General features: G+C 34.3%; 2 protein-coding genes and 1 pseudogene across 8 annotated transcripts; 1 reads left to right on the forward strand and 2 right to left on the reverse strand.

The window, feature by feature from the left end:
• Window positions 1–1836: 1836 nt before the first annotated feature.
• LOC18043458 lies at window positions 1837–10770 on the reverse strand. 5 transcript variants are annotated; one of them, XM_006436497.1, is made up of 15 exons: window positions 10182–10731; window positions 9703–9883; window positions 8880–8966; window positions 8536–8639; window positions 8332–8382; window positions 7074–7245; window positions 6621–6941; window positions 5713–5916; window positions 5100–5603; window positions 4764–4973; window positions 4057–4245; window positions 3591–3763; window positions 2936–3088; window positions 2748–2829; window positions 1837–2658 (listed from the first exon to the last, which is right to left on the reverse strand). In XM_006436497.1, exons 3-15 carry the CDS (start codon window positions 8952–8954, stop codon window positions 2269–2271), a joined length of 2628 nt encoding a protein of 875 aa, XP_006436560.1. In that variant the 5' UTR covers window positions 8955–8966; window positions 9703–9883; window positions 10182–10731; the 3' UTR covers window positions 1837–2268. The 5 variants fall into 5 exon arrangements, with proteins under 5 accessions (XP_006436560.1, XP_024041427.1, XP_006436561.1 ...); XM_024185659.1 differs by lacking the exon at window positions 10182–10731 and adding an exon at window positions 9972–10071; XM_006436498.2 differs by lacking the exon at window positions 9703–9883 and having other exon boundaries at window positions 10182–10770.
• Window positions 10771–12554: 1784 nt separating this feature from the next.
• Window positions 12555–19675, reverse strand: LOC18043211 (phosphoglucan phosphatase DSP4, amyloplastic). Of its 3 annotated transcripts, XR_002906078.1 has the most exons (16): window positions 19401–19675; window positions 19236–19311; window positions 19086–19130; window positions 18599–18704; window positions 18222–18298; window positions 18066–18142; window positions 17782–17862; window positions 16677–16809; window positions 16290–16349; window positions 15600–15656; window positions 15027–15122; window positions 14666–14725; window positions 14048–14155; window positions 13493–13646; window positions 13125–13347; window positions 12561–12997 (listed from the first exon to the last, which is right to left on the reverse strand). XR_002906078.1 is itself a non-coding variant. In XM_006436501.2 (15 exons), the coding sequence occupies exons 1-14, from the start codon at window positions 19424–19426 to the stop codon at window positions 13518–13520; spliced, it is 1131 nt and encodes a 376-aa protein (XP_006436564.2). In that variant the 5' UTR covers window positions 19427–19675; the 3' UTR covers window positions 13007–13347; window positions 13493–13517. The 3 variants fall into 3 exon arrangements, 1 of the variants encoding a protein (XP_006436564.2); XR_002906079.1 differs by lacking the exon at window positions 14666–14725 and having other exon boundaries at window positions 12555–12997; XM_006436501.2 differs by lacking the exon at window positions 12561–12997 and having other exon boundaries at window positions 13007–13347.
• An 884-nt stretch (window positions 19676–20559) lies between these two features.
• LOC18043212 lies at window positions 20560–24186 on the forward strand (annotated as a pseudogene).
• Window positions 24187–24318: the final 132 nt, after the last annotated feature.

Below are 24318 nucleotides of genomic sequence, written 5' to 3' on the forward strand. Positions count from 1 at the left end.
GAGCATTGGGGTCAATTTATAAAGCCCATCAAAGATATGGTTCTTATTGGGCCTCGCTCATTGACCGGTTCAAATAAAAACGGTTGTGTTTAGCCCATAGCTTATTTAACGATGGACTGGCAACACAAGTGGCTTATTTATCAGACAAGACGACATCAATCATCCCGATAGATGGGCGCAATTAGTCTATCGTGTTGCTTAGAAATATTATTATCCAAAACATCCATTTCATTTTCCACTAATTTTGAAAGAGTGAGACTATTGGCACCCCTCTAAATACCTCTTAACACCCCCTTAGTTATTTTACAATTTTAACCTTTATTAAAATTACATAATAAGACAATTTTTAATTAAACCCCCACTCAAAATGAAATTTGTCTCCATTCTTTTTGTTTTTATTTCTTTTTTAACTTTTCCGAGTTTACTCCAACTGCAAACTAATTTATGAATTATGATCTAGATACTACAATTTAAGTAATGCTACAAGTGACTATAAATATTAAAATATCAGCAGAAAAATAAAAAATACCTTGATTAAGAGACAAAATAAATAGTACCTGAAATTGAAATTCATCAATTTAAAAATTTAGAAAGTTAATTTTTCATCTTATTTTCTGGTGAGTAATTATCGGCAGTAACAACTCATCATCAACAAACTTCAGAGAAGAAACCGAGACATGAGGGAAATTAAGATTCAAAAGCTTGTACTCAACATCTTCGTCAGTAAATCGTCAGTAAACCAAATAAACATTTGACCTTAGAATTACATGGTAGCCAAGTGTTTGCAAGGTGCCATTATCAATTACAATCAATTGTCATGCATTGGAGTAAATTGCGTGACCTGTAGTGTTCAATGATTTGTCACATTAAAGTAGAAGTTTCGTGGAGCAAGTTCTCTTTCTTTCTTTCTTTTTTTTTTTTTCTCTCTCTTTCTTTTTTAATAGATGATTAATTGTCTGAAAATCCACAATCAAAGGAATAAAAAAATTAAATAATAGGGTTTATACTAATAAATTTAAATTAAGGGTATTTTTGTCTTTAAAAGAGTGTTAAAATAATTGTATAATATTTTTAAATATTTTAATGGAGTTAATAAAGAAAATAGGTGTTAAGAGATATTTAGAGGGGTGCCAATAGTTTCACTCATTTTGAAAATTTCCTACAGTAATTTATATAAATTCATCCCACTTGGCACTTTTTGTATAATAATCACCCAACTAGAACATTTTTAAAATGTTGGGAGGAATAAATCTTCAAGATTTAATGGTAACTTGGGTTCTATTATAAGATAAAAGATGGTATTTCAACTTTCAAATGTAGAGCAATCCCTTTGAAAGTATCTCATCTTTCAAATACAAAGCTATCTGTTTCAATGTAAAGAATAAATTTAACTCAAGAGGGATCTCTCTTATCTCCCATTAGGGTTGGCAATGGGACGGGATGAGATTTATCAATTTCAGTCCCGTCCCGTATATGCAAGTGAGATAAAAAAATGTTCTACTCCTGTCCCTAAATTTTTTTAAGGAACAAAAATATATCCAAATCCCGTTCCAAATGAGATGAAATCTTGCAGGATCCCATCTCATCCTATCGGAAAAAATTATTATCCCTATCTCCCATTGTGAACAGTTCATGAATGAATTATTCAAAATTTTATGAATAATAATTGGACGTACTCGAATGCATGAAAGTAGTTCAACATCTGTACTATTGAATAAATTGCTAGATTTCCTTAACTAATTTTACTACACTAGAAAGAAAGTAACATTATTGTGCTTGTATATTGACAATGTACCGAAAAATTGGAAATATGAAACAGTAAACACAGCAGAGAGAGACCATGTTGAAATATGCTTTTCTCTAGTCAAAATTTCCTGTAGTAATGCCAAAATGTATATATTGTATATACAATGGTAAAAAGAATGAATACATTTTTACTTCCTAAATTAAGTAATTTGAATGGGGAAAAAGAATTTCAATTAGTGTTTTGGTCCTCCTCAAAATTGCAGTATCTCAGGAGCCGATTGAAATGACCTAGACCATGAGCTTCAAAACTTCCATCTCCCCTCCGGTCCTTAAGAGAGTATATATTCAGTTAAAAAGAGAAGAATATAATTCCATATGTCATCAACTCTGCTGTTAGAAAGAAAGCTTTCACTATCTCCAATGAACCATTTCATCTTCCCACTTGAAAATCAATTGTAGTTTTAGTAGCCGAGTGAAATGTCTCGAAGTAAGAATTGACCTCGAAATTTATAAACACCAATCTTATCCTCCGAGTGTTTTCTGCCTATATCCTTTTGTCAATCTATCAAACATTTTCTCCTTCATTTTCCTTTTCTTGTCCATCTTTTGCCTGTATCTTTCTTCCCTTTCCCTTTCGTAAATCCCTTTCCAGTGCACTTCGCCAGTCCAGGGCCACAACCATTTCTCCCTTGGATAATCACCATCATCAGCAGCCTCTGCTAGATCTTCATCCATACTCTTCAACAATGTAAAATTAAAATACTTCATCCACATAAATCCCCTACGTCGTTCTATCGGGTGCTGCTCTTGTAGAGAACCAGAGAGCGGATCCAAGTACACCATTTTTCGTCCACTGTGATAAGCCCAGACGTTGACCAGGAGTTCCAGCACCCTGCAGTAACAGTGCTTTTTCTGTTGAAAGTTAAACGAGCAAAATGAGATATCTGATAGAACCATCAGCAGAACCAGAAAAGAAGATATTCTAGAACCACACAACTTACCTCAAGCTCACTGGAACTGAGCAAACATGAATTGACTTTACTAGAATTGGCATTCAAGGCATCAAGCGAATCGACAAACATCCTGCAGTTTTGTTACGGTGACATTTTCATTTATGATAAACCTTTAAAGCCTTCGATAGTAACAGAAAATTAAAGTTAAATGAATATGATATCACTAGTAAAATTACCGTGAAAACATTATAAACTCTAGAAAGGAAGGGGTTTGCATCACCCAGCCATGCAGGGCAGACCAGCAACCACCATCTTCTGGCATGGGGGGAAGAGCTTCTACATGAGATGGCAAACCGTACATCTGACGGAAGGCATCTACAAAAGCAGTTCTGCATGCATTTTGAAAAATAAAAAAAGGCTCTAAGCTTGTATCTTAACGTGGATATAATGTCAAAACCACAACATAGCTATGGCTAAACCAACATCATCATTGTGCATGAAAACCTAGCACAAGTTTGGAAATTAAGTTGGAACACCTGCCTTGGACCCACATTTTTGGCATTAAAATGGGAATGATATGAAGCAGCTTCTACATGATTTTAAAATGTTGTACTGTCTGTGGTCAGAATTCTATACTGAAATATGATTATGGTAGTTGCATAAAATGGTTCTACATGGATCTTGCAACAACCACACCCTCAGTCCACAACAGGGCAGTGGCAAAGGCAAGGGCAAAAACCATCAAATGCATAGAAGTAGCAGTTACTAGCATTGCTGCTTGAAAACAACACGGCAGGACAAGCAAAGACACACTACCACATAATTGAAATGACCTATGTGGCTATGCATAAAAGCATAATGGTTTTGCAGCTAATATTTACAACAATATACCTGCAGTGTCCTCCATTTAGGATGTCACACATGGACCAAAAAGTGAGTACATCATTATTATTTCTTGTAAATCCACCATCCATGTCAAGGTGTGCCCAAAAATACATAACGTCACCTTCAGTTTCTTGTACTGTTTCTTCTAGAACCTTTTCAGCACTTATGGACAATGAAACCTATTTCCAGGAAAAAGAGGCTGAGATTGATTACAAACTATAAAAAAGCTTAGAAAATTGAACTTCGAGCAGAGTATCACAATAAGCTGCTAATATACTAAGTTAGAATAGTTTTTCCTTAATAGTTTTCCCTTCTACCACCAAAGTAAAATTTCAAACTACACTTTCCAATTTTTCTTTCTGTACTTTAATACAATGCTGCAATCAAGTGAGAAAGATGAAGTTGATGCAGAAATCTCAATCAAACAATAAAAAACTAACAATACATACTATCAAATCTATGCAACAAATACCTTCCTACCAGCAGCACGCCATGACTGAAACCCGATCCAAGGTCTCTTATGAATGTTATCCACCTTATTTGCAATAGAAAACATTCCTCCAATCTCACAAAGAATATCCCGATAATGGGTATAATTCAGAAGATGAAGCCGGCTAACTGCATCCACATCATCTGATCTTAACCTTCGAGCTGCTGACGACTGACAGATAAAATCAGGATGATTAGGAAGAGTGAAGATGATCATTTTTGCAAATCTATCAGTTGAACAAAAAAAGGGTAACTTTTTAAATATTGATATAAGCTCACCAACTTTATGTTATGTATAATTTCGATAAAAGAACCATATGTTATGAATCAGAAGGAAAATTAAAGGACTAAATTCAAAACTATACACACATAAGAAGAAAATTAGAGGAAAAAATAAGGAGAATGAAAAAGAGAAGAAAAGGCAATGAGTACAGTTCACATGACTGTAGTTTTCATTTCCATCATTCTTTCTTTCTTTTTTTTTTTTCCCTTTCTTTTCCCCTTTTTGTCTATTTTTACTTCTGCTCTTTTCCTATCAATGGCAGGTAGAGGCAAAGTCAAAAATGCTAAAAAATGACACCAAAATCTTGAAATGTTTTAGTAGGATGTGAAGTAGTGTGTCTATAGCCCCTGCATGGAATGAAATAGGTGAAAAAGACAATAAATAAATACAGATGAAAATGAACTCACAAGAGCTAACCCACGGTACAAGGAACCGTGGTGCAAAAATGGCCAAGCCCCAGAACCACTGTATATTTCATAAATGCACACCGGCTGTCCTGTCCTCTCTAGCTCTCCCTCATCCCTTTCATTAGCTTCAAACTTAAATCTTTCAGATTTTCGAGCATTACGATATATATCATCCCACGAAGCAAAAGTTCCATCCATTCTTTCTTCAAGCTACAGATCAGGAAAAATTTTTCATATCAATTGTCTTTTCAAGATGATGAGATAAAATTAAAAGAAATAAAGATGCAAAGCATAGGGGGAAAAGGACCAAGTCATGATTGCAAGAAGACAGCATACCTGCTCCATCTCTAGTCTCTCATATTCTTCAGAGCTTTCAATATCGTGTAAAACATCCCAATCCAATTCACTAATGGTGTCTTGATCTGCACTCCGATTTTCATTCTCTGTAATGTTCTTGGTGAACTCTTCCTCAAGTAAATCAACAACACTAGAATTTCTTGATGAAGTAGAAGTACCCCATTCATCCATGTTTAAAATGTCCCCAGTTCCCAGATCTATTTCCTTTCTGAACAAATTCCACTCCCATGAGACCTGCTGCAGTTGAGAAATAGGACCCGGCAGCAAGGCATCTGATGGAAAATTGAGTACATTCTCCAAAATTCGTGCATAACGAGTTACACAATCTAATGCCAGCATATTTTTAGCATGTAATCTTCCAGCAGAAGCAACGGTTCTGGCAAATTTAGAAAGTTTTCCATTGGATATGAAAAGCGAGAAAGCCCTTGATAAACCTTCAGGATTATCCTTTTGAAAAAAAATCACCTGAGCTCCCTCCGCAACCTATAATTTCAAAAGTCACTTTATAAATGTAAGAAACGATGTATTAAAATCCCAAAACTTTAGGATAGAGATCCAAGAAACAACACCAGAATAGTTTTAATGGACTTACATATTCTTTAATGATGGGAAAGTCAGGTGTGATGACAGGGATTCCAAAAGTCATGGCTCGGACAATCAATGAAGGAAAACCCTGTTCAACTTGGGATGAACCATAGAGAACAATGTCAGCCATCAGTAACACACCGTTCACATCACCATTGAATCCATAATGCCTCACAGAATGTTCCAGAAGTCCCAGCCGTGAAGCAACTTCCTAGAAAAGTTCATGAGATCAGGTCAAGCTTCAAAGATATAATAAAAAAGTCACTAAATAAAGTTGTGAATAGAAGAGTAAGCAATGAAATTTTACAAAGGACTACAAACTTTTTCCCATGTTTCTGAGGTCACTTTGTGCGTAAATCAAAATTTACTCATTTTATTTGTTCCACTCAAATGCCTCCTTTTCAAAATTCACCTTCTCCCTAGTAATAATTAACTTATCTTAAAAAAATTAAAAATACTGACATATTGTTAGTAATATTACATATTCAGCTTCATCAGTGCCTGAGACCTCTTTTAAAGCAGCATGAATGAAATGATGAATGAGGTTGTAAAACTATAAATAAATGATAAAACATAAATCTAAAGAGAAGCATAACCTACATGGATAAAATCTGAATCACCTAAGTCAGATTATATCTTAATACAGATGAAACTTGTAACTAATTTTTTTTTAAAAAAAAAGCCTAGCTGTATGGATTTGATCCATGCTACAATTCCTGACACATTTGCTTCTCTATTTATACTGAATCACATTTAGACTCTAGCAAACTAATTGGTGTTGAACATTGCCAGAATTTTAGTCATGGAACTTCCATCACATCAGCCAGAACTATATAAGATAGACAAGAAGCTCCCAATGTGAAATTCACGTTTGAAAGGCACAGATAATAATGATTCAAGCAACAATTTGACTACCTGTAGAGCATCATTATACCCATCAGTAGAATTGCCACATAAGAAAACAAATTTAAATGATCCTTCCACACTATTCCTTCTTGCATATTTGATTAGCAGAGGTCCTACATCATGCATTGCCACCGCATAGTCCCATGATAGCTCATTGTAGAAGAACGAACTTCCAACAACCACAACTACAATTTCATCTTTAAGAAATCCATTCTCCTTCCTTAATTGATACTTTTCATGACTTTTACTGTAGGCTTCCACAGCCCATACATCTGCTGGTGATCCAGGAATCACAAAGAAGTTTCCAGCATCAAGCACACTATATAACATCTGACACAGAAAAGTTGAGAACCAGAATAAGAATGTAAGAACGTCTATGAGGCAACTGAAAATGACACAAGGTTAGCCAATTTAAGAACGTCTACGAGGCAACTGAAAATGACACAAGGTTAGCCAATTTACCGGTAGGGTATAATCTGGAAACACAATAACATTCACCCTGCTAAAAACACTTTTCCAATATGAAAGAAGATTCTGAAAGCCTCTTTCCACATACACTGGAAGCCGATTTGCAAGACTATCTTCTTGAATTATCCATACAAGAGGTATGGAATGAAAAGGCTCCTGCATAAGGCTGCAAAAATATAAAACTCACTAATCATAGCATCTCAAACTACAGCAACATAGAATATGAATTTTCCAACATGTCCATACAGCTGGACAGAGAGCAAAAGAAAGAGTCGCAACTATGAGCAGACACACACAGGTGCATATAATCCAGATTATTGCGGCTTACATTCATAAATTAAGATTTTCATAGCCTGAAGTCAGGTAACCTCTTTCAAATATGTTTTAGCCTTAGAAACATAAGAATTTGAATGGAACTGTTCTTTCTTCATCCATTTACACTGGGAAAGGTTTCAAGTAGTCCAAAATTTTAAAAAATTTCATAACATAATACAGCTTTTGTATAAGCTAGTTACAGTAGCTGTACAGTATACAAATGATCAATACTATAAGTTCAGTTTGGTCTTGAGTTCTGGCAGACAGCTTGTTCATCTTTATGCGAACAGCAAGATAGCTAGTGATTTGCCTATGGTGAAATCACTCAAAAATTTTAGGACAAAAAAGTTTCAAACATCGTTAGATTCCCCTAAGATGTAATAGGGTTCAAGAGCAAAGACCTAAAACAAATGGCATACTAAAGTTAAATGTACTTCCTTAAACCAATTAAATTCGCTCTTTCTGATGCATTAAATATCTAAACTAAGCTTTCAACCTTCTCCCTGGAATTATAATTTTAGTACATTACAAGAAATAAAGCATTCATCATTGCTGATCATCCAACAAAGCTACCGTTTTCTTATGGCCAATGATTTTGAAGACTGCTTGAAAAAGAAGGGGGAAAAGAAAAGAATGTAAAACAACCAGAAGCTTTTTCCTGAAATTACCCCAAGCAGAATCATGTACAGTTTACAAATACAATGATCAAGTCATGTTTGTCATGTGCAGAGGTACAAATGGAGATCCCAAAACAGAAATTGTATTAAAAATGAAGAAACTATCTGGTTGAGAGATTCCTAAGAAGTGGACGGGATCTAGATAGATCCATGCTCAAGCAGATCAAACAAAATCCAACCAAGCGTAACATGCAGTAGGAGAACACCAAAACACAATCACAATAATAGGTTAACTATATCAAGAACACAACCCCACTCACCTGGATATAGCTTCTTTTGCTTCAAGAGAATCAGCAATAATGCCATCAAAACTATTTAAAAGAATGCAAAGGATATTAATCATCCAAGAAAAGTGAACCGAGAATAAATAAAATACCAAAAGGTAATTCACTAAATATGATCACGTTCTGCATGGTGAAAAAAGTAATAACATAATACCCAATGACAACGTAAAGGAGACATACATAGACCAATCAATAAGGCTGTACTGCTCCTGCCCTAAGATAGAAATCTGACCAGCTATTTGCTCCCACAATGAATGTGAATTACCACTCCGCACTGCATAAATCTGTCAAATAGCCAGAATACGGGTGCATAAATTTTCTAGCTGTTGGAAATGCTTGAGAATACAAAAGAATATACAAGGTTTTTTTTTTTTCCCCTCTTGTTTTTCTTTTTTTGAATAGGTTACATCATATACATACATGAGGAAAGGGCAGAATTTGCTACCATGAAGTGGGCGAAAAAAGGTATAAAGGTAGGAGCAAATCATCAAAAAGTTGTCAACAGAAAAGCAGGTACACTTTACCTTAAACACATATCCAAGTTTCTGTAGATTCTTAACCACAGTAATTAACAGCAGCGACCGAGAATCTTTTGCCATGTTTCCCAAGATCTGCCATTCATCAACGCAAGCACTATTAAATTAAAATGTTCAAACCGATTTGAAGCAAAAAATTATATAAATAAGATCCTTTCATGCAGACTATGCAAGCCTCCCCCAGATTCTCATCAATCAAGTGATTTCGTTAATTTGGTTATAACCATAATTTTTCACATCCATTCGCATAAATCTCTGAATCACTTTGCAAGGGATTTTTAAGGATGTTGTGCTCTTTTTCATTGAAGAGATTAGGATATAGCTTTTAGATAAGTTTGATGTTGTAAGAATTATATAGCTTAGAGTTTCACTGTCATATGTCTTTATCTCATTTCTCAGGGTCGAATGCTGATTCATTCTTTAGTAATTGTTTTCTCTTAATATAACAAAACTTTCTCTCTATTTGTCCCTAGCCAAAATGAATAAAATATAGTTAGAAAAAAAAATCATATCATATCAAAAAACACTGAAATTAAAAAAAAGGGCACTCCTTTGAACCTTTGCATCCAAAAGAATGCAGTGGTCACTACTGCTAAAAGCCGACCAAAGATCGGTTTCACCACAAAGCATACATAGGAATGCATGATGGGCCTAGAGTGCTCCGAGTGAAGTACCTTCAGCCATACACAGCTTAAGTAGAGAAGTATACTTTTTGGTGAAGCAACCAAAAAAAAAAAAAAATCATTTGTTTTTAGCTTTATATCACAATCAACATTCTCTTAATTATATAGTTCATAATCAAGTCACTTGCCTACATTACATGACAAGCAAGGGGACAGAGCATCAAATATGACGAAAGAACCATAACCCAGTTTCTAGCCTTTGCTTCACTCATCATGCACTCCAATTTGTGCTGGTGAAATTTGAGCCTTCCACATGTAAGGCATCCCAATTACAACAGTTTCCCCCATTTATCCACTTCCCATGATAGGCTGTACAATGATTAAAAACCAGACTTCACAATTCTTTCCTCTTTATTTATTTATTTATTTTTTATGCAAAACAAGTCCACAGACATACTTCACTATTTCATATAAATTGTGAAAGATATTTTTCAGTCATTTATTTTCCCTTCCACTTTTTCAGCTACCATCTGTCATTAAAAAAATAGATAATAATAACTTCAACAACAATATTATATAAATAACCAAACAAATTAATTGCCCTTCACTGTCCAAACAATTAATCAAAAAAGCGAATCAAATTCAATTTCGAAAAAAACGCACTCACAAGACCAATCCGCGGCGGCCGAACGCCGAATCTCGGCGTGGACCGGAGCCCATCAAGCCCATTCCCGAAGCCGACCTGATCCGGCACGAACTTCAATCGGCTCCCAAATCGGAGCTCTTCTCTGATCGGCCGCCCCCTCTCGGCTCCAAAAACCGACGCGATCGAGTTTTGCAGGACCATCGACGCCATCGCAAACGCGAAAACCGCGAGAAATATCATGAAATAAAGCAAGTAAGCACCCCTGAAAGGAAACAGCGACGAAAACCCCTTGCGATTGAATCTGGGCCCGGAGGTGGCGGCGTTGGCGGCGGACGGCGTGGAGTTGACGTGGCGGTGGCGGAGCAAGTAGCGGTGTAGAGAGGGCTTCGTTTGGGTTTTATCTTGGGTGTGGTTAGGGCTGCGCTTGAATCTAAACCGATCGCGTATCGAGTGAGGGTGCTGCTGCTGGTCATTGTTACCGGAGGTAGTAGTGGCGGCGGCGGCGGCATTGTCGTCGTCGGAATCGGTGCGCGGGGAGCTGCGCCCCATGGAGATAAGATTTGGATCGGATTGGATGGAACTTTGGATTTGGATTTTGATTATGATTTTATTTGTGATTTTATTTTCTCGAGAAGTGACGGAAATTCAATTTTTTCTTTTAAAAAAAAAATTATTGAATATGGTCAGTTTCAGTGGGGACGGGGAGTGTGATGTTTTGATTCTGTTTTGTTAGTTAGACACTTATATGAGTAGAGCTGTAGAGGTGTACTTTGCTTTGGGGAGTTTTGTTTTGCGTCGGATTATGGAATGTGTTTCGTATGTGAAAGAGGCGGCAGTTGGAAGCGCTTTTCTGAGAAGCACTTTTTATGGTTTTAAAAAGAAAATAATAAAAAAATATATACACACCAAAATCCAACATTGTTTTGAGTATATTTTAAATAATCTTAAATTCAAATATCAGTGTTCTTTTAAAAAGCTCTATAAATATTTTAAAAAGATATAATTTCCGTTGTTCATTCAGTATTTATGCGAAATATTATCTACATTCCTAATCAACTGAAAGGAGAATAGAAATTTAGCGTTAAATTGAGATTGAACATGCACTCTCAAGTTAGGAAGGCAGTGCATGATGGTTGCCCACTAGGCTACATCTAAGCCTAGTGAGCTGGAAGTTGCTTTTCTTGAAAGCACTTTTATTCATTTATGCATTTTAAGTTTCAATATATAAAAATCAAGATTTAACAAGATAAATTCTTTAAAAAAAGAAGGAGAAGAAATCAGAAACAAGATGATTTGCATCTTGCACTCTTAATAATACTTTTAAACACCCATGTTTTAATATAAATTTTATATTGAGATGAGGATGAACCAATCACTAGGTTACTTGTCCTAATAAATATTTAGGAAAATCAAGTATACCAAAACAAAGTATAATCACATTTTACCTTCATTTATTTACTTTATGAGGATAATCAAGTATGGTAAAAAAAAAATTATCAACATTTACACTTATTTATTTAATTTAAGGATGTTTTTCTAACATAAGAATTTATTGAATATTTGAATTTTTATGTAACTCCACACATTAATTTAGTAGCTAAATAAAATTATTTAAAAATTACTGGGGTTCTAGATACCAGCAAATCATTTTTTTAAAAAAAATCATGAATTCGAATATTCTATAGCAAATTCTGTTTAATTTTCAATGATAAATCATTTTCAACAGATATAATCTGTAAGAAAAAAAGGAAAAAAAAAAAAAAAGCGATGAGGTAATTACGCGCTTGTAGTGGAATTTTCAAAGTCGTATTTTAACTACTTTTATTGAAAATGACTTATCGAGATTCCAGCTCACTTATTTGGAGATCAACAAAAGCTACCGGACAAAAGCAATTAAAAAGACAAAAGAAGCTGAAAAATATAAAAATAAATTTATATCTCTTTACAACTTTAGTGAATAGTGAGCCACCAATTTCACCAAAGCACAAGGTTTTGATTTTGGACCCACAAACGACCTGCGATATGCTGTGTTAAATATGCCAATCTTGATCGCTATCTACATTAAATTTGACAATTATCCATAATAAAAATAATAATAAAAAATAGGATTGAGCTTACATCAAAGACCAATCTATTTGAAATCAATTTTAATTTTTTAAAACCAAATATAAATAATAATTGGGACTTTTTGTCGAGTGGATGCACAGGAGCATCAGTTGGATTACAAGAATCCGAGGAGAGACATTCAATTAGATCTCATGAAAATAACAAAGCACGAGCACCTTGGCCATACTAGAATTAACAAAATAAACACGGGTAGATGAATCAGTATTTTGATTTTTAATGTGAAAACGATTAGTCGGTAGTTATTTATTATGGATTTTATTGGTTTCTCATGTACATTGCCCCTAAAATTTATTTGTAATTTATTGTAACAATAATAATCTCAATTAATACATAGACTTAACATGAAATATCACAGAATCGTACCACGTGTTCTATTTACATAATGAAGTTTGAATTCATAAGCAAAAGAGGTTGGATCAGAATGGCACATGGATTCCACATTTCCATATAAGTAGGGTAGGGGCAAAGTGAGGCTTATATGTCCCGTGTGAGGATAGCTTCTCAATGGAAATTAAGCATTCTGTTGATATCAAAGCCCCAGAAGTCTCCATCCATCAATTTTCTTTGGAACATTGTCATTTAAGATTTAAGAAGGGCACCACATCTGTGAACCAATATGGCAACCACTTTGTCTTTGTTCTATTTTTGGAAGTACCAAAAATGATTTCTTTTTTTCGGTTTTGTTTTTTTCCCCTTAAATAACCTTTTGCCTGCAAAAATTCAAGAAAGACTTACAACAGACTTGCCTTTTCGGATCTAAACCTTTTCGCAATTCAAAACGCGTCTATGTGAACACTTAATAGGAACCAAAATTTGGGTAGTCAATTATATCTTTACCTTGTTAAATGTGTTATTTTATACTTTGACCCACTGCAGTTATGCTTTTCTTCGTTGCAGCCCGTCGACTTCAAAAGTCCAGCTTTGCTCCCGGTTCGAGTAACTACTGGAACTATACGGAAGCCGAAGTCATCCGGCATTCGGACAATCTTGATATACTTTCTATACATTGTATTTGGAACAGCCATTATAGTTATCTTCAACAAAGAATTTTGAGGCGTATCTGGGTTCAATTACAAGAGGAAAATAACCAAGGATGAACTTTTATTGATTTTATTAATTCATTACAACTATTTCGTGATTATATTATATGATACATGCTTTTATTGAAAAAATTCTTATATCGTATAACTTAATATGAAGATTACCTTTCATTGCATTGCAATTTGCAATTTACTCATAATCAGGACAAGCTTCAAGAAACGCTCTTATTTTATGCAGTTCATCCTTTGTGAGATCAAAATCATCGCTAGTCAACCTATTCCGCAGGGCTTCACTGACACTACTTGGAGCATCATCGACCTGCATAGAGTAGAAGAGTGTATCAAAACAAACTTCTCCGGACTAATAAACGCATTGTTAGAGTTAAAGCCACAAATGAACAGTGAAGTCCACTAAGGTCGCCCTGTATGTTCGAAGCGGCTGATAAAAATCTATGTAAATCACTGACCAAAACCAATTTTTTTTTTTTTTTTCAAATGAGGGACCTAAAGAAGGAATGCATGAAGCTTCAAATCTCAGCAGCTAGTAGCCAGCTGCCTACAAGATGATTCGCACTTTTTCCCACATTAATCAAACACTCAACGAGTAGGTTAAATTCATTTCATACAATCACAGACATAAAAACATTCTGGTCTCATCAGCATTAACAGCCATTATTATTCTTTTATCCTCAGGTCACATGACAGGTAACTGAATCTCACTTGAACATAATTGTTGACATGCCCGTCTTTGTTGGGAGAGGTAACTAGCTCATATTTGTTGCATGTCCATTCACCATCAACAATGTACTTGTACTCATAGCGCCCTTCCTGTCAAATCAAGGGTTAATTAGGCAATGCCGTTCTAACATTTATAGTGAGAGAAACAAGTTTTTTGGGTAAATAGAAATGATTGCATGGAATCTGTGGCCTAACATATTCAATCCATTTATTACTTGACATGATTAACTGTCAGAAGCCCTCCACTTTCACAGAATTTATGATGAAATACAAGTCGACACATAGGCCATAGGTGCAAGCAGTTGCAAATAAGACACATAACAAGCAATTCAACATTTCAATCTGGATCCAAGAGGTTCCTAAATTGGTTAGTAAGAAGTAGAGATTTAAAATGCGGCGTTAATCACTTCCGGGCATAATGAGTTTTGTTTTGTCAGCATTTGTGCCAATAGGATACTCAAAACCAAAAGGGTAGTAAATTCTAACAATCAGCAATGAAGCTACTTTTTAGAGAAGAGAAGAGTAAAAACATAAATATTGACTAAAATCAAACCTTCATAAGACTGATAATTATCTTTAGCCCAAAAGGAAAAAACTTACAGGCAATTCCCTCTTGAGAATCCATAAACCTTGTTCCTTGTCAAATGTTAATGGCATTCTCTGATGAAGAGTGACAGAAACAAAATGGCTGAATTAGTCATAACATTAAATTTTTTCCCCTCCAGCATGTGGTTGATAAATATGCCGATATATGATGAACCATTATCTAAACAGTTTTATCTAAGTTTTCCTTCAAGAAGCAATCAGGTTACAATTTGACAATTCATTATCTTTGTGTTGCCAGAGGATGTAATGCTCACAACATAGTGTCAGTCTTCATATTCTTTTACCATCATTGAAAAGGATTATAATATCTCAAGAAGCTGATACTGCATGGTAAAATAATAATAATAATAAATACCTGGCCCCATCCTATATCAATTCCAGATATTTCCACAGAGGTGCAATTTTTTCCTTTCCATGAAAATGTGACAAGCTCCTTTCTGAGTCCTGTAAGCTTTTAACAAACAGATAATTTGGATTAGATCGAAGCAATATAATTTGTATATATAAAACACAGGCAGTTGCTTTTCCTCATCAGCTACATCACATTGAGAAATTTGGTAACAGAAAAGTCACAAATATGCAGCTGTAAAGAGAACCAAGTAATTATCTTGTGATTGTTTGCAGCCAAAGGCATTCTAACTTATAAAAGGAATATCCTGTTTTATTCAAGTCCAGTAATTTTAAAAGCACAAAAGAGGCACTGGTAAGTTTAAACAATAGTATAAACAGAATTTAGTACTGAAAAGATTTGAATGCATGGGCTATAACTAATTTTATCCCATGAATTGTTAACAAGTAATAATTTCATAATCATAATAATTTACTGTTCAAGGAGAAAATAAGCTCTAACACGATAAAGAAATCTTATATCCCCAGGCGCTTAGAGCATTTATGACTATTGTAACACGAAAAATTACACAGAACTTACAATATCAGCAGTTGCACTTTTTATGGCATCCAGTTTAGGAAAGCATGGACGCTTGCTCTGCAAGGAAAAAGGCATCAAGTTACATTTGAAACAGTGACATGATCCACAGATATCTGATAATCTCTTTATCAATCATCTCAACAAGAAACTAATCACTAAGATTGATTGTCAAAATAAACAAATATATAACTATCTCAACCAAACGAATTGTGCCTGTTTATTCTTGATAAGGATATGTAAGTAATTGGTTTGCGAAAAAAAGAGTAGCCTGTCTGAACAAGCACAATGTAGTGAACCTTCATCAATTAATAGCTTGAAAACCAGTTGTTGAATGAGACGCTGACTTGTCAGTCAACTGATATGATGGTAAAGCAATAGGAATAAAATTAAAAATAAGGCAAGATACTATTAGCGATAAGATTCTTTTGACTGTATAAAGCCCAATATGTAATATACTGGATAGCGCCTCAATTATGGATACTTAATGATATCAGTAATTAAATTAAGCAGAAAGGCATCAAGTCAAAATTAACAGAATCTGCTTAAGAAACTGACATGCATAATAAATAATTCTAAACTCCATGTTAGTTAATTTCCAACAACCATGAAATTGTACAAATATGCACCAAATTCTATGATAAGATTACGAGAAACTAAATTTTATAATATATAACAATAAATGGAAGTTACCAGCAGCAATCGGTGAGCTTCATTTAGTTTATAGCCCAGAACCCAGAACATGTAGGCCAGCTGTTGTACAACCAAATAAGTGTTAGAACATTCTTTAAAAGGATATAAATCAAGATGCCAGCATGCTATGAGTGAGAGGTAAGTCATTTCATCATCACAAGTAGAAACTGGAAGCCAGAGTATCAACAGTTCAATTCCACAGCAATATAGAATTGAACTGCTATCTTACAATCAAAAAGTTATCACAAATCACAAGCAACAAATAGTCAGACACTCTTTCAGCCTTCTATTGTTTCTCCCACATCCTAATTCTAGATGCTCTTAAAGATCTATCCAAACAATTTATCATGCTATAAATGCTCTTTAAAGGTCTTAGTTCATGCATACCGCGACAGCTGGAGCTCTTCCTAGGCCAGCAGTACAATGAACATACGTAACACCTCCATTTCTATTAATGGCCTTGTATAATTTACTGATCACAGCTGGCAGTCGCATCCGCAAATCAAATGCATCAAAGTCCCTGATACGTTAAACATTAGCTTTTATACCAAGAAAAGCCTGCACTATGCATACATGCATAGCTAGATATGTGTCTACATTTGCTTTTAAACACAACTATGTATGCAAGTACTTGTATAATGTATACGAACTTCTGTGTTCTTTTTACGTAGTTGAAATAACTTGAGCATAGAAACTGAACCAGAGCCAGCAAAATGATTCAACGTAACATAACTAGACACATGGCATCAACACCAGGGGAGCACTTCATGCTAGTTACCACAGAATAGCATCATTTCATGGGCAGACTAGTGGTGAAACATTTTTGGGCAAATGAAAGGTGAATTGCAATTTGTTTTCAGAATTACTACTTCTTTCTGCTCACTATTTAATGGAGAAACATACTCGAGGGATAGTGTAGGTAATTGGCCTAAAAGCTTGAACTAGCAGGTAGGCGTCCTACCAATAGGATTATGCTCTAACAGCTTCCCCCCACGTGCAAGACTGATACCAAACATATAGAAGACAGAAACCAAACCCAAACAGAGACAGAAGACAAAAGTAGAGACAAATGCAATCACGTCGGGTGATTTGAACACAGGACCTCTTGGTCAAACTAGCTCTAACACCGTGCTAACTTACGGCTAGACCTAAAAGCTTAAGCCGGTAGGCAAGGACCCAAAAAATAGAAGTAAGCTCTAATATTGTTTCGTAGAGGAGCTAATAATCGACAATATGTATGGGTTATGCAATCAAATATCATCATTCAAGGTATATCACATAATAAAGCAGCTAAATTGCAGAGAAACAGTCGGATACCATCATCAAAACCAATGTAGATAGCATTCCATAATTTGATGTACATGCTCAACCAAGAAGCAAACAAGTCTAATTATATGAAGCAATTAAAATCATTCGGTCGTTATAACAAAATCACGCTACTTGTAGCAAAAGTTTATATTGGTAAAAGAACTATTCATTTGTAATGACTGACCTTATTTCAGCACGAATGTGTTGAATGTCATCGTATGTTTTGGCATACTCTTGAATGGCAATAATGTCTACCCCAAAATATCTGGAAGTAGTAGTTAAGAAATTATAACAGATGATTAGCTTGTATAAGCCTGTCACTTGGTTGCTTTAAATGCTAAGAACTAAATATTTAACAAATAGTGGCCCATAAATATATGGGACTAAATTCTCTAAACATGCTTCTGGGTAAAATTCTCTAAACATGCTTCTGGGCAAGACTTCAAAGACCAATTTTTTTAAGGATACTCCAAATCTGGATCTTGCTGCAAGCAAAATATGGTTTTCACTCCAATTTGACGAAGCTTGTCAACATCTTCGGGAGTCTACAGTTCAAAAATTAGAAGCGTAAATAAGATGATTCTTTTTGCGAGGATAAAGCTCCCTTTCAGAAATGTGGATCACCTGTAGGCATGACCCCACGATCAAGTCAGGACGAATGAAGTTATAGGTCATTCCTAGTTCATGCCTATAGGTCAAAACTGCATGAGAACATAAAAGTAAATGATTACCAACAGTCACAGGAAGTCAAGAAAAGGAAATAAACTATGATAAAGATGATGCTTTAGAGGAAAATTTCCATTATAATGAAACATTAAAATGTTTAATTCATGCTTCAATCACATAATACAATATACAAACATCATTTAATCACGTTCCATATAAATTTTGCAAATCCACAATAATAGACATGCCTTTAACACGGAAAGCATCCCTTCCCACTTAAGGGTCTCCACAACTGCCTTACTATCAAAATTAGAGCATAGTGTGAGTTAAATTACCAGCACCCATAGCCTCTGTCATATTAGTACTATAGATCTCGGATTTTTCCTCCTTAACTTCAGAGCTATCAGATGTCTCCTTACTAGAGGTGGAACCAGTAATTGCCTGTAAATAAATTTCATCAGCAAATTTGCACAAGTGAATGTTCATGTATAATCAAGTAACAGTTCCACATAAAAATCAAACAACAAACTGAATCAACATGGACTCGATAAAACTAATGGCATAATCAGACTACCAATTATCAGTTGAAGTTAATTTTTATACTCCCGCATTTAGCTCCTCGACAATATGTACATTAAAACCAGTAAATAAATAGAACAGAATAAAGAAGAATATTCCATATTATGAAATATCTGAAGATATTTATGAATAAAAATGTCAGCACTGCTACTGAACAGCATCACAGTTGAAGCTAATATTACTCTTTTAAAAAACAAAAAAAAAGAAAGAAATGAATTTGAAATAAAAATATTATATAGTTACCTTAACGGTAATACGTCGATTTAGATCAGCATAATTCATCGTTCCCTGCGATAATAAATCAGACACGAGACTCCATTTCCATCACACACAAAACGCCCAAGCATTAAGTATTAACAGGAAGAAAAAACGACAAAAAATATTGCGTTTTACCAGAGAATTGAAAGAAGAAGAAGAAGTAGGCTTCCGTTGATTGAATCTGAAGCTTTGCAAAGGCAAAGCGGAGGATCTGAAATATTAACCAAAAAAATTAAAAAATGAAAACGAATTAAAGGAGAATTAAAATAAAAATTAAAAGAAGAAGAAGAAAAAGAGGACCTTGGAAGATTCTGTAGACAGTTCATTGATTGAAGAAGAAAGGAAAATATCAGAGCAAATCGTTAAGCAGACAAGTGTGTGTGTGTGTAATATGTGTGAACTTTTTGAAGTGAATTTCTTTTTTTTTTGGTCGAATTTTTCCAATTGCGGGCAATTTATAGAGGTTGGCTGGGAATCGGCAAAAGGGGATCAGCTTTTGATAGATTCCCCAAAATGCCATTGCATTTCGTTTGTTTCAGTTGCTCTTTTTCGTTCGTTGGTGATCCATCAGCGGGCCCGTTTGATTTTTTTTCTTTTTTTTAGTTTTCCTTATTTTCATGGTGAATTTACTGAATTATATATAATTTATTGATTTAATATATATATATATATATATATATATATATATATATATATAAACATAATAAAATATAATTTCGCATCTTATTTCAATTATTGCCTATCAGTTTACATTTTCTTATAGTTTGCATAATGACTTCGTCGTTCTTGTAAGATCCATATAGTTTTCTTTTCTTTTTTTTTCCTTTTTCTTGGAGAGGGGGGGGGGGGGGGGGGTGTGGAAGGGGAAGGGGGCCTACCGGGTGCCTTGGATAAAGAAAAATACTAATGGCGTTGTTACAGTGAATCTCAGGGTCCATTTTTCGTGAGGTTATTGATTCCCTTCTGGGTTGTGTTGCTCATTCATCTTTTTATGGTAAGTTGCATGCATTTGTTTTGTCTTCAGAGGTTATGGTGTCTAATTGAGCGGACACGCGTTTGGCTTATAGATGACATGACTGTAGCTGTTGCTTGTTTTCAGCATTCTATGTTGGGGAAAAATTAAGTTTTTAAATTTTTATTTAACCTTTTGAAGATCGCTCTCATATAATATATAAGAATTTGTATTCTAGAAATCGTACCTTGAAAATCTGAGTTGGCTTTTTCCGCTGAAGTGATTTAGGCTCCTAGATCACGATCCGCCATCACCACTCCTGTTAAATCACGATCCGTCACCACCACGCTTGTTGGATCACGAACTGTCACCAATGATCTTCCAGGTTATGACTCAGGTTCGATCTGCACTTGACGTGCGGGCGCCTTTATCACTACCAAAGCAACTAGCACGAGAAAATTTTTCTCTCAACGATGGAGAGAAAAATCTTATTCTCTGATCTGTATAAAGTGGCTTCTCCTTTCTTTAGAGAAAAATAAACCTTTTATATCACCCTTTAGTGAAAACCCTAGGCTCCAAAATAATTCTCTAAATAAAACTCACGTTATTTTCTTTTTCAATAGGGGACCCACCTTGTAAAATAACATAAGGCCCCTTATACAAAAGCTAATTAAATGGAGCCTCCCACTAAATGATATATTTAGGCTTTTGACCCAAATAGCTAGTTATCTTACTTATTAGTCCAGTAGTGGTGCAGTCAATTAAATGAGCTAACCCGGGGATCATTTGGGAACATACAATAGTGGCTACAATAATTAGGCCTGTAATTAAACTAGCCCAATTATTTAATTCCAAATCTACTCCACTAAAAGATTGGAACTGACTTCCATAATTGTATGCTCGAATAATAATTCGTCCCAAGCCACATTGATTTCTTTACTGCACAATCCTTTGTACCACATCGTTAATTAAATTGATATCTCAACTGTCCAATCAATTTAATAACATCTTATTCCTTGATCCTTACTGGTTTTCTCTAATGATCATTTTCAACATACTAAATATGTTGACACACTCTGGCCAGAGAATTCTATGATCAAGTGCCGAAAACCCATCAAGAGATGTGTTGTACAAATTCTATATTGTTAATCCATAACTCCAATACTCATAATTGCTCCCACCAAGATACCGGGTAATCTTGACCACATGTATGTGTCGTGCCCATTGGTAACTCAAATGGAATAACAATTACAATCATGAAATCATAATTAACTCAAGATTAAGATTACAGTAAAATCAACGCCTATGAGATTTAATAAGTCTGACAGTTATTACAAAGTTAATTAAATCTCATATGTGATCCTGTTCAATGTAGTCGCACTACATCAATAAATTCATACATGATTAAGACAAATCATTCAATGAATTTATTACAGTCTATACCTAAATAAAATGCCCCACTTTATTTATCAACTGCGAACTAAATTTATTTAATCATAAGATAACTTGTATTTATGTCTTCTGTGAATCCACATGGTGATCACATAAATACATATAATATGATTAAATGGACTTTAATACAAATATTAATGCAATTAAGATATTTGAATAAAATACCTCATTTATTTTATTAATCAGAAAAACTGTTTATTACAATTAAATAAACATATATGCTTTTAAAGAGCATATTTTCCCAACATTCTAATCATTCACCAACTTGGGATCTTCATATCCGTTGGTGGAATTGTTTGCACCATCTATGTCTTTACGTGCACCCCTTGATTATACTCGACGGGATAAATTTTGCACTTATTTAAAGAAACAAAAATAAATAAAGAATCCCCTGTGGGGAAGTCAAAGTGCAAACACGAATTGATTAATGAAGAGGACACAGAGATTTGACGTGATAATTAATCACCTCGTTATGATGTGTTAGTGTTTAATTCACAAATTCGTGTAATAAATTGCCTCCCTTTCGTGTGAGACTATTGTTAATTTTATTGTTCCCTTAATAAAGTGTAATTATGCCAGCTACGTTACCCAGCGGTTGGATTTACATTGCTTCCAATCCAAGGCTTATAACATTAGCATGATTAACTTATATACTAGCATCGTAAACAATAATTGGAATCTTGACATCTTTGGTAGCATACTAGCATGATTATAGCAAATTACGACCATGTTTGGGTAGCATAGTTTTAAAGTTACAACATTAAAATATCATGTAAATATTAGCTATTGTAATTAGAAAAAATTGTTATTTCCTTGATTTTACACTTATATGATAGAAAATTTATTATTTCTTTACTGATTTTATTAAAATTATTATTTAAAAATTATATATTCACCACATACTAAATCAAGTTAATTACTAGCAAATAATTAATTACAAGTCAATTAAATTAGAAATATGTGTCCAACCATTAGAACTACGTATATCAAGTTAGTTAATTACTAAGGAAAGAATTAATAACAATTAGGAATAACAAATTTTCATCGCAACGTATTTAGTTACGGAACTGATAACAATATATATTAGAAAAACTATAATTTTATGAAAACTAAAGATCATTACTAATATAAAACTAAAACCAACAATAATTATATGATACGATAACAACAAATCCAGAATAGATTAACAAACACGTCGATTCTAAAGCTGAATTTGTAACCGAATCTTAATTCTATTTCTTATGTATTTACATAATCATCCTGCTAATTAAGGCTTTACAACTTTGCCATGGAAGGTCGGTGGCTTCCATACCTTTTTTCTTCTTCTCCTCACAAATTTTGCTTTTGCTTCCACTTCACCATTAAAGAACATCCCAAAGCTTGGTGCTGTGCGTGGAAGGACTATTTTTCTAAACCCTAGTAAAAAAATATTAACTTCAGAACCAGTGGGTGATCTCGAAACTTATTATTATGATTAAATACTTGATCACTCTAACTATAATCCACAAAGTTATTTAACTTTTTCTCATAGATATGTGTTGAACTTCAAACATTGGGGTGGTGACGGAGCCACGGCGGCGCCAATATTGGCATATCTTGGTGAAGAGAGTAGTCTTGATGATGACCTTGGTGGCACTGGATGGCTTACTGATAATGCTCATTGATTTAAAGCCTTGCAAGTTTACATAGAGGTAAGTAAAGAATCTGTTATCAGGCTAGCTTGATAATAATTGAAATAGAGTTCGCATACAAAATAATAATAATAAAGACAAATCTTAATCAGAAAATTCTACAATATGAACTGAAAAGTTATGATGGATTTTTTTTTAATTCGATTTTTTATGCAGCATCTGTTCTATGGAAAATCAGTACCTTTTGTATCAAGCAAAGATGCCCTAAAGAATGCAACTCTTCGTGGATATTTCAACTCTGCTCAAGCTTTGGCAGATTATGCAAAGATTCTCTTACACATCAAGGAAAATTTATCGGCCGAAATGTCTCCCATTATCGTTGTTGGAGCATCTTATGGAGGAAGTAAATTTTAATATTATTAATTTACTTACATCTTTTGATTAATGTCGTGTCATTTGTTGCATCATTTTATTCATTTTGATCTCGTTTGACCAAAATATTGATTACGCCAATATTATTTTGATACAAATTTATTTGCATTCCAATTAATGAATACTTTCAGAAATCGTAAAATTAGGAAATAGTAAATATATTTAAGATAATTACGTTTTTAAAAATAACCATCTCAATTCATCCTATTTTATCAGATTTGGGATGTGATATGGTTTTGAGAGTTACTCATTTGTGGGTTTGTTATCACCAGTGCTTGCAGCATGGTTTCGCTCGAAGTATCCTCACAGTGCTTTGGGAGCAGTTGCCTCGTTCGCCCCAATTATCTACTTTGATAATATCACACCATCAAACGCATATTATGATATTGTCACCAGTGACTTTAGGGTAAGAAATAAAATTAATTAATTAAAATTCTATATATGTATGATTATGTTTTCTTGTTAAAATTTAACCATTGAATTTTGAAAATTAATGATGCAGGAAGCCAGCGAGAGTTGCTACATGACCATCAAACAGTCCTGGGTTGAAATGGATAAAACCGCTGCTAGAAAAAATGGACTTGCTTTTCTCTCTAAAATGTTGAAAACCTGCAAGTAATTAATCATATTACTTTACATAACTGCTTATATATATCCATCCGATTTTCCCTTAATTACAATTAATGTGATGTTATTGTAGCATCATTATCGAATGTACTATGTCTAATTAATTATCTATCATCCTCAGTGT

This window comes from Citrus clementina, unplaced genomic scaffold (assembly GCF_000493195.1).
Source record: "Citrus clementina cultivar Clemenules unplaced genomic scaffold, Citrus_clementina_v1.0 scaffold_4, whole genome shotgun sequence".
Lineage (NCBI taxonomy): Eukaryota > Viridiplantae > Streptophyta > Magnoliopsida > Sapindales > Rutaceae > Citrus > Citrus x clementina.